The following is an 11,364-nucleotide window of genomic DNA, read 5'->3' on the forward strand; positions in this document are numbered from 1 at the left end:
AATCAGAAATTAGCCTACAAAAACAAATATGTTGCTACATACTGTACATGTACTATAAGCCCCAACCATACACTAAAATGTGTTCCCGGCCTGAATCTGAGAGAGTGGAGGAAGTTGCTCGGGATAAGGAAATCTGGAGGTCTCAGTTGGAACTGTTACCCCCGCGACCCGATTCCGGATAAGCGGTTGAAGATGGATGGATGGATGGATGGATGGATTCATATTAATATGCATTTCCAGACATTTAACCACTTCAATACTTGGTAAACTTGACTGTGGCTCTGTACTTGGTCCGCTCCTTTTTTCTTCTACAACACCAATCCCCTTTCACCGAAAATACTGCAAGCGATCTACAAGCTTGCAACGCCCATTGTAGGCTTGTTGTAGATTTTCTGTAAATGTTCCCCCAGCCAGTTCCTATCACACAAAGATGTGGTGGCCCCCTGGCCTATAGTAACTCCAAGGTCACGGAAACCCTGTTGAATACCCTGGCCATGCTATATGTTGAATGCATTTATATATATATTGTGACACATACTATCCATATTATGTCTTGCACTGTCCCTCTGCATTATATATGCGGCCCTGTTGCAGCTGCTGTTTTTTGTGGGCTGTCAAATACTGTGAGTTGTCAATATGCAGGCCTTGCAACAAAGGACCGACACCAACTCCTGTCTATTTGTATACTGATTAACTGATTATAGAATGCCAGTTGTCAGGATGACTTGGGTCAGGGGGGAGAAACCTTTTCGGGCATGTGTTCAATGTTGCCTTTTTCAAGGCTGGAGAGACCTGCCATTGCCAGCCAAGCTGACAGTGAACATGTCCACCCCTTAGCTGCTAATCAGAATAATGCAAACGCAGAACAAGTCAATCATTGACTATGAATAATGAGGCATACATCTAAATGAATTGAGACAACCTGTGGAGAAAGGGTTTATGCACGTTAAGAAATGCATGGATGCGTTTGTTTCGGTTTCAGGACTTCTGGCCCTGTTGTGAAATAGCTTAAAAATCACACCCAATGTGAAGTGAGCGGTGGTCGTGCTTGCATAACATCTTCAGACTAGGATTTAAGTCTAGGATGTACAGGCTATGCTACACACATTTTGCTATGGCAAAACACTGAGGAAAAAGGCTACAGAGTGACATACGACATATGACATCACTAGACAAACATGATGCTACGCACACACATTTTACTATGGCAAAACGCTGAGGAAAAAGGCTACGGACACACGCACAGCTACGGACACACACACATTTTGCTATGGCAAAACGCTGAGGAAAAAGGCTACAGAGTACAGACATACGACATATGACATCACTAGACAAACATGATGCTGCGCACACACATTTTACTATGGCAAAACGCTGAGGAAAAAGGCTATGGACACACGCACAGCCACGGACACACACACATTTTGCTATGGCAAAACCCTGAGGAAAAAGGCTACAGACATACGACATATGACATCACTAGACAAACATGATGCTAGGCACACACATTTTACTATGGCAAAACGCTGAGGAAAAAGGCTACGGACACACGCACAGCCACTTAAAGGAGCGGTTTGCACCGCTCAAAAATAATAAAATGATAATAGGTTTAAGTAAACACACACAATGAAAATAGCTAAAACATCAACAAATACTGTAGCTTGAAGATTAGATAACTGAATACACCAAGTGTGAATATTATATTTGATCATGGTTTTCAGGCTCTGCTATACATAACTCCCTGCTCATCACACTAGAAGATAAACCTTAAAGATAGTATACATTTATCGGTTTGTTATACATAAATAAAATGTAGGCCTACACTAAACATGTTACAGTGGTTCCCAAACAGTTTAGCTCTCTGGGATCCAAACAAGTGAAAATAGCCGATCTACAAGTTCACAAAACGTTTCGATGCAATGGTGCAAACTTCATGAGTACTGCCTTATTAGGCAGGGAAATAAGGAACCTTATGACCCAGTGTTATGTGGAGTAAAGTGCAGCATCTAGTGGCTGAATGTTGTCTATAGCAGTTGTCAACCTTAACTGGATCAATTTCCAAAGTGTCACATCTGACCACAACTGCCGTCAGTGCCATCTATGCTCATTTTCCTACTTAGAATTGATCCCAAATGACTGTCCATGGGGTCTATTAGGCAGAATGTGTCGTCCAGTCTCCCCAGCAGCCCTCATAGCATAGAGTGGAGCCCATAAGCCTATTTCTACTTCTACTTCATGCCTTGGTCCCATAGTCGCCATAGTCTGCTAAACAGATGTTATGCTGTTATGTGTTTTGCCAAGTCCCGCAGCCACTTTGATTGGCAGTTTTGTCGAATGCTCACCCCAAAACACAATTCACGAGACTGGGGCAGCTCATGTGGGGAACCACTCTACCAGAATGGGTTTGCCGCTCAGACATCACACTCTGGGTTCACTGTGATGTCACACTAACAGAATCCCTTTTATGCCCATGTATGGAGTTCCCTGATGTCATCAATATGCCAGGGGGAACAAATCCCTTTTATGCCCATATATGGAGATATGGAGATCCCTGTGATGCCAGGGGAACAAATCCCTTTTATGCCCATATATGTCCACATCAATGTGGCGCGACCTCGCCCTACCTCGCCACCATCGCGTCTTACTAGTAATATTTTCTCTTAAAGAACCTGCACTCTCCACACGTTTTACACAGATAAATACATTTATATATCTAGCGAAATAGTTACTGTATTGATTTTAAATCCCTGAATCGTATCGTCATGCGCTTTGTATTGCTGTTAAAATGTATCGTTACACTCCTACTTGTACTCCTACTAGTACATCTAAAATAATTTTGGGGTCACAGCCTGAAAAGGTTGAGAACCACTGACTGTGTTACAGTGTATAACCTACCTACCCAGAGCCTACTAGTACTGCACAGGGTGAGATTCCCCCAACAAATCAAATGTTTAAAGGACCACCTCACCTCTGGGACAACCAGATCTTATTTTATTGTTGTTTGGGACACGATCAACACAATCCTGAGTTATTTTTTGTGTTCAGTCTGTGTTTTTAGATATTTTAGCATTTCAGCATGCAAGAACTGGTGCAAAATGCATCATATGACCAGTTGTTGCATGCTGAAAACTGCTGAAATACTAAAATATCTAAAAACACAGATTGAACACCAAAAATAACTCTGTGTTGATCGTGTCCCAAACAAATAAAATAAGATCTGGTTGTCCCAGAGGTGAGGTGGTACTTTAAGCAAGGTGGCTGTCTTGTGGATTCCCAGCATGCCCAGAGGGAGTGGCGCCACTGCCTGACTGGTCAACGTGATGGCATATGCCCTAATTAGGTAAATGGGAATCCAAGTGTCACTGCTTCATGTTTAAGTGCCTGAACAAGCATGAATGATCTACATGGTAACATGCAAAGTCAGGGTCAGTGGACAGCCTACCCTAGCCCTAAGCTATGGATACGTGTGTGTGTGTGTGTGTGTGTGTGTGTGTGTGTGTGTGTGTGTGTGTGTGTGTGTGTGTGTGTGTGTGTGGGGGGGGGGGGTGTTTGTGTCAAGTCGAGTCATGTCACATAACAGGAGTTTCCATTGAAGGCAGATGACCAAAAAAAAAAAGACATCATTATAAACAAAAGACTAAAATGAGAAACACATGATCCTAGATTACTATTTATGTGCATTTGATGTACTAGAAGCGGGCGGCCCAGCGTCTAGTCGGCGACCTGGCCAACTCGGAACAATGTAAATAGGGAATGAATGCCCCGCCCTTTAATGCAAACCCCATTATACCTGTTTTCATAGGACCCGTTTTGACCATCTGTCTGCCTGTGTCCATTTATGCCCATATATGGAGATATCTGTATCTGTCTGTCTGTCTGTCGGCGTGTCTGTCTGTCTGTCGGCGTCCATTTTATGTCCATATATGGAGATCACTGCAGTTATAGTTCTGGGTCCATTTTATGCCCATATATGGAGATATCTGTCTATCTGCGTCCATTTTATGCCCATATATGGAGTATCTGTCTGTGCCTCCAACACAGTGCCGGTTCCCCCTTTAATGCAAACCTCATTATACCTGTTGTCATAGGACCCGTTTTGAACATCTGTTTGCCTGTGTCCATTTATGCCCATATATGGAGATATCTGTATCTGTCTGTCTGCGTCCATTTTATGCCCATATATGGAGATCTTTGACCATCTGTTGCCTCTGTCCATTTATGTCCATATATGGAGATATCTGTATCTGTCTGTCTGCAATCCATTTTATGCCCATATATGGGAGCATTCATTTTATGCCCATATATGGAGAACGCGCGTGCCCGTGGGACGAACGGTTCTCGAGATACGCGGATTACATACATACACACTCACAGAGATTTTTTGTTGACTCATGTGGCGTACGTGATGTCAGAGCCTTTTATGAAGTGATGTCACAATGAGTCAGAGCTTCAGAGCCTTTTATGAAGTGATGTCACAATGAGTCAGAGCTTTCGCCGATTTCCTCCGGAACAGCCTGATGTCAACAATCAACCCCGCATAAGGAGATTCCGAACGTTTCGCGCCGGTTCGGGAAAACCGCGCGTCGGGTCGGGTCGAGACCCGGCACTGCACTCCGTGCCGCGGCGGGGAACGCGCGTGCCGAATCTGAAGCCGGTGGGACGAACGGTTCTCGAGATACGCGGATTACAGACACGCAGAGACTTCTCGCATTTATAGATAGATTAGGCCTACGTGTTTACCTTGTTTACTGTAAATCGCTCTGGATTATTTAAGTTGTCTGATATATGCCTACATTGTAATGTAATGTCCTTCTACAGTATGTCTGTCTTTCTTGTGGACCTCTGTAACCTATATACCCACCTCTTGGCCAGTTCTTTCTTATAAAAGAGACTCATGTCTCATTGTTTTTACTTTATATTAATAATAGGAATTGCATGAGGAAGTCAGGTGACAGAGAAGTATGTCAGAATGGTGCCTGGATATAATATGTACTGTATATGTATGAGCACATCTGACATACCGGGCATCGACTATACTAGTGGGCTAGTGGGCCCCAAACAAAACAATCTGGCATCTTCTCTAGGCCAAGATGACAGGGACGAATTTATGACCCAGTCCAGCTCTGCCTGACAGTGGTGAGGAGTTCGGAAGGAGAGACAGACGGGTTCAAGGCGGAGCTGGGCTTTCTTGTTCACAATGGTAATGGACAGGTTGACAGATGGAGTCAGGCAGGAGGGTACCAACAAGAGTCAAGAGTGAGAGGGAAGATGTATAAGACAGTAGTGAGTCCAGCCATGCAGCCAAGCCACGGCATGGAAACGGTGGCACTGACGAGAAGACGAGAGGTGGAGCTGGAGGTGGCAGAATTGAGGATAATAGGATTCTCTAATAGGATTAGAGGATCAGCCTAGGTTAGAAGTAGGCACATGCCTAGTTAGGTTTTGGACAAAAAGCAAGAGAGCTGAAGGTTCGGACCATGTGCAGTGGAGGGATGAGGGCTACCTTGGGAGAAGGATGCTGAAGACGCTCTGCCAGGATGAGGAGAAGAGGAAGATAAGGAAGGTTTGTGGATGTGAGACGACGCAGGAGGCTGGAGTAACTGAGGAAGACACAGAGACCAAAAGCAGAAGAAAACAGATGATCTGCTAAGTGCTGTTCCCCCGATGGGGCTGAGCCACCCTTTCATCATAGCTCTCATTGTTTGATTGATTGACTGAAGAATTTATTAGAAGTTTGCAATAGAAAAAAGTACAGTTTCATGACAGTACAAATCACTGGTACAAGGTCAACTAAAAGGAGATCCTAGAAAGCCGAGGCTTATTTCCACAGGAACCACACTTTAAGTATCTCATATAACATTGAAAGACAGACGGATAGAACATAGTACTTTATCTAGGATAATATCAGTTTCAAAAGCATAACATCAAATACAAAGGCAGAAAAAGAGAAAAAAGGGGGGGGGGGGGGGGGGGGAAGTATGGGGGCTTAGTCTATTTACAAGTCACGGGTAGCAGCTGTCTGAAGGTGACTTTTCATACCAATTTTGAAGGAGGCTAGGGATTTGCTCTCCTTTAGGGCTTGTGGAAGGGCGTTCCACATGTTGATGGTGTAGCAGGAGAACGAGTTAGAGCCTTGTTTAGTGTTAAATCTACGTTGATGATGATTAGTGGAGCTGCCTCTGGTGTTGTGATCGTGAACATCCTTGACCTTTAAGAAGTAGTTTGTCAGGTACATGGGAATCTTGGAGGTGTAGTGTATCTTGTACACCAGGCCCATTGCAAGATGCTGTACTCTGTCAGCTGCTTTGAGCCATCCCACGCTTTCGTGGTGATGATCGGTGAGGTGGGTCTGAGGAGGGAGACCAAGCACAACCCTAATTAGTTTGTTTTGGGCTGTTTGGAGCTTTAACTTTAAGGAAGCTGGGGCGTCGCGATACCAGACAAGGACTCCGCAATCAATGAGGGGCCCAATAAGAGCACCTCCTAGTGTCTTTCGGGATTTAATATTGATCAGCGGGGCAACCCTTTGCAAGAAGCGAATTCGTTGGTTGACTTTATTGATTACCTTGGTGGTCATTTTTTCACTGGATAGGTTAGCCTCCAGGATGCAACCCAGGTAGCAGATGTAGTTTTTTCTTTCTATCACAGTGTCACCTACTTTAATTGTGAAGTTCTCAACTACTTTTACTCTGGGGAAGTGAAACCATGTGCACTGGGTGAAAAATGGGTTAAAAAATCGTGGGATAAAAATTATAGAACAAATAAAACTAGTTGAAACTCCTTGCAACAAAACCGTTTTAAGGCCAGTCCTCACCAATGCAGCTCTTTGCAACTGCCATTGGGGATAATGGTTGCAAGTAGCGTTCTGGCTAGGGCTTTACGTTACTCTGTTAACTTAAGTCATATAGTCCTTTACATCTGACCCAGAGACACGATGTCTTTAATGTAACTTTAACTTCCACAATAATGACCAAACAAAAACAGGCCTTAATAATTGCATAATTGGTATTGGTTAATTCTTTCAATTATTTTCACACAAACCCACTGTGTGGTTGCTCTAGGCTAGTGCAATAATGCCAAAATCAAATTTAAAAATGTCAAATCAAACGGTTTTGTCATCGTCCCGACCGTGAGAAATCATCTATATGTGCCAGATACTGCGGGGAAGTATCTGGCACATTATGGGGAAACCCATAATCGTGGGCATTGTGTTTTCCACTGTGGTTTCTAGCCACACACAATACTATACGTATGAACGGGGAAGTTAACTCATTACACAGAGAGTGACAGAGGAAGCCACTCTGAGCTGAGCCTGCAGCCACTTATTCTTCTTTCGGGTATCATCGTCCTTGATGATTGGTTGGGGAGGCCATGGGGCTAGCTGTTGTCTTCTCCCCATTGCTGACGTCGGCCTAGGCAGTGTTTGAACCACTCACCTTCCGCATGATGGATATATACACTAACCACTGCACCAACATCGCACCCCCTTGCAGCCGCTGAGAACATCTGCTGAGAAGATCTGTTGAAGGATCGTATTTATAATAGAATGGCTGACATGACTGCATCCAACCCCGATGCCAGATTTTTGGAGAAGCTGATAAATTACGCCGTGAAGACTCGGAAGGGAGCTATTCTGGCTGCAGAAGTAGTCCTGGGCCTCGTCGTTCTCATCTGCTACGCAGCCTCGCGGTCCGGAACCTGGATCAGTGGGACCATCCACTCCAGTGTCTTTTTTGGAGTCTTCATGATGGAGCTGGGTTTGGACTGATTTCCTCCGTGCCATCGGTTTCTGTGGATTTTACCTCATCACCTCTCTCATCATGTTGAGTCAGCATGGAGATGCCACCCGCCTCACAGGCTGTGTGTTCGGTCTGGTAGTCGGTGTCTTGCACGCCTACGACACTTACACCATCGTCCAGCAGCTGAGGAGCAGCAGTCCCAGTCAATAGGACACAGCTTCGCTTGTTTAAACTCTTGAGTGTATAAACAAGCCGAGGACACACTTTATCCTCATCAAGGAGAGTAAAATCCTGTGTTCATTTAACTCTTTGAACTTTCAGAATGAACACTGGGGATTTTACTGTGAATAATCTTTTTTGTTTGTTGATAGTTGATTATTTTATTTTTATTTTTTATGCTTTTGCCAGACTCACATTTCTTGTAAATTCTAGTTAGAACCCTTTAATTTTTAATAAATACATTTAATAGTCCATAGGCATTGATAAATCAGCATTGATAAATCAGCATTGATAAATCAGCGGCAGTCATACCACAGAATATTAATTAGGCGTTACATTATAATCGTAATTGCTTTCATTTGTCTTTACTCCTGTAATTCCCACAGTATGTTTGTATTAGCAGATGTCCAATTAAGGCAAAGAATGTTTTCTAAAACATTATGAACTGTTCAATAAAAGTTCATTCAGTTTGTGTCTTTCATTGAGAAAAAGAGGACAAAATTGCCACAGAGGCACAAAAAATCCAGGTCCAGGCACTCACGTGGATTTAGAAATAAAAGGCCTTTATTTGGACAACGGGCTAGAACAATAAAAAACACCAACGCGTTTCGGCAAACGCCTTCTTCAGGGTGTTACTGGCCTGTTACTGGCACATTTTGTCCTATTTTGCTCATTGTATTCCCTTTCATGAGCACCGGTGGTTTGAGGGATACCAGTAGAACCCCTGCTATCTTTTTTGTGTCTTTCATTGTTTGTTCTTTTTTTATGAGAAAAGTGAAGAAACATTCATTCACAAGCTTATATGTGCATTTTTTATTTTCTGTATGTTTTTCTTCCTGCAAAAGTAGCTACTGTTTATGTTCAATAAGATGTGACCTCAATGTTTTTATTGTTCCTTTGTTTGAAGCAAAACCTTTTGGAAAATAAAAAGCTACAGTCACTAAAAAAGTCAATCTTTTCACCATTTTCTTTAAAAAAGCCTAAATATGTAATAATAATTTTGTTTTCTTCTCACTTTTGTGCTCTGAATTGGTGAAGCAGCTACTGTACCTTTGGTGTGATACAAATGCAATTCAATGTGTCAAAAAATAGTTATCTAAAGTCCTGAGCCATAAGCAGTCACAGGATCACAATTTCGTTTTCTTAACACTTGGGGCCCCAATTTTGGCCATACCTCTCGAACATTCCTCCATTTGTTAATTAAAACTTAAACTTAACTTAATTAATACTATAAATGTATTTTTACTTGAATAATGTATCTACCATAATAATGTCTTAAATTCAACACAAAATATAGCATTGTAGGGAGGCCCATAATCTAAAAGTGAGTTCATCCTCTAATAACATTCTTGTTTGAAAGTTTAGTGTAAATAGCTGTTCTACAAGCTCACTCACAATGCATAATGGATCCTTGGCTTGAACAAAATTGAACAAGTTTGCAGTTTTCTTTCTTATCATATGTGTCATATCATGATGTACAGTGCGTGTTTGAATGCATTGTACAACCTGTTAGTTGAATTCGTCTGGAAGATGCTGTCTGTGCAGATCCCGGAACTTTCCCCATCACCCCGTGCATGTCACTCCTCGCCATGGTCTCCAGGGTGAGCGCTGTTGCCGCCCTCTAGTCTTCTTCCAACAAGGCGTAAGCAACCACACTGGCCGATCGTTTTAGGACAACTGATTGACAGCTGGGCAAATCATGTCCATAGAGCTACAGTGTCTCAAAATGTCAGTGTTTGTCTTCAAAAAGGTCAATGCTTCTTCTTCTTCTTGCAGAATGTCTCTCACTTCAACAGACTACAGTACTGGCGCCACTGGCTAGGCTAGCCTAATGCGGACATTCTATGCCCCATACACTACCCGGAAGATCTCATCGGCCAATGGGATTTGTTCACCTCCCCCTCCCCCCTCTGTCTGCTGTCCACTTCTCTCTGCTGCACTGCTGCTGGCCAGTGGCCACTCGCATGAGTAAATGAGGAAGTGAATCCGCGGTGGAAAACGAGTGATAAATCATAGCGATTTTGATCATTATAATGGATAAGCATAAACAAACCAGTTCACATGAACAATACTGATATAAAATAATATATCTCAATGGTGAACGTGAACCACAGTTACATGGGGGCTAGCCCAGGCTTTTCTTCTTGAAATGCCTGGATCCCGAGGCTACTGGCAGGCAGGCAGGCAGGCAGGCAGGCAGGCAGGGAGGGAGCGAGTTGAGGCGGTGGGCCCTGGCCTGCCTGGAAGCACAGCGGGGCTGCTGCTGCATGTTGTTGCTAGCTTGAGAGATGCAGATAAGGCTTATTTTCTGTTGTATGTCACCAGCTGGGACAGGCACATGGTGGTGTTTAAGCATTTCTGGTTGCTGGGCTGGGGGAGGAGCAGTGAAATTCCTCTCTAACAGTTTCTAGCCACCCACAATAGTATATGTATGAACGGGGAAGTTGAGTTATTACACAGAGGGTGAAAGAAGAAGCCACTCTGAGCTGCAGCGACTGAGAAGATCTGTTGAAGGATCGTATTTGTAAGAGAATGGCTGACATGACTGCATCCAGCCCCAATGCCAGCTCCCTGGAGAAGCCGATAAGTTACGCCGTGAAGACTCAGAAGGGATTTATTCTGGCTGCAGAAGCAGTCCTGGGACTCGTCGTTCTCATCTGCTATGCAGCCTCGCAGTACGGAACCTGGATCGGTGTGCCCATCAGTGGGACCATCCATTCCGCTGTGTTTTTTGGAGTCTTCATGATGGAGCTGGACAAGCAGTTCAAATGGGTCCACTGGGTCTGGACTGATTTCTTCCGTGCCATCGTTTTCTGTGGACTTTACCTCATCACCTCTATCATCATGTTGAGTTATCAATCTCATCATGGAGATACCGCCCGCCTCACAGGCTGTGTGCTCAGTCTGGTAGTCGGTGTCTTGCACGCCTACGACACTTACACCATCGTCCAGCAGCTGAGGAGCAGCAGTCCCAGTCAGCAGGACACAGCTTCACTTGTTTAAACTCTGGAGTGTATAAACAAGCCGAGGACACACTTTATCCTCATAAAGAAGAACACACTGGAAGAAAGAATCAAGTTCATGGGAGAGTCACTGGAGACAACTATCAAGTAGCAGAGTGGAAGGTGGAAAATAAAACAAACAGATAAAAGGGATAGTTGCAACTAGTTGCATTGGTGCAGTCTGGCCTTATGTTTTGGATGTTTATTGCTTGGTTCAATCAATCGAATGTCAACACAAAACAGCAGCTGTCTGCCTAATGAAGAGAAATCTGGAGTAAATGTTTTCTGGCCCCTACGCATGTTCATTTTGCACATACAAAATATCCTGTTCCCGAAGTGTAATTTCAAACTGTTCATCTTGACAGTTAAAAAGGCTAGAAAGGTTAAATTGAACCGCACTTGGT

At 43.7% G+C, this 11,364-nt stretch overlaps 1 protein-coding gene across 1 annotated transcript; it reads left to right on the forward strand.

The window, feature by feature from the left end:
• Positions 1–10,490: 10,490 nt before the first annotated feature.
• On the forward strand, positions 10,491–10,961 carry LOC308301029 (proteolipid protein 2-like; the record flags this gene model as incomplete). The annotated part of the gene is made up of 1 exon (XM_080744927.1): positions 10,491–10,961. The coding sequence occupies one exon, from the start codon at positions 10,491–10,493 to the stop codon at positions 10,959–10,961; it is 471 nt and encodes a 156-aa protein (XP_080601053.1).
• Positions 10,962–11,364: the final 403 nt, after the last annotated feature.

Source organism: Nannobrachium achirus (assembly GCF_963921795.1).
Source record: "Nannobrachium achirus genome assembly, chromosome: 16".
Taxonomy (NCBI): domain Eukaryota; kingdom Metazoa; phylum Chordata; class Actinopteri; order Myctophiformes; family Myctophidae; genus Nannobrachium; species Nannobrachium achirus.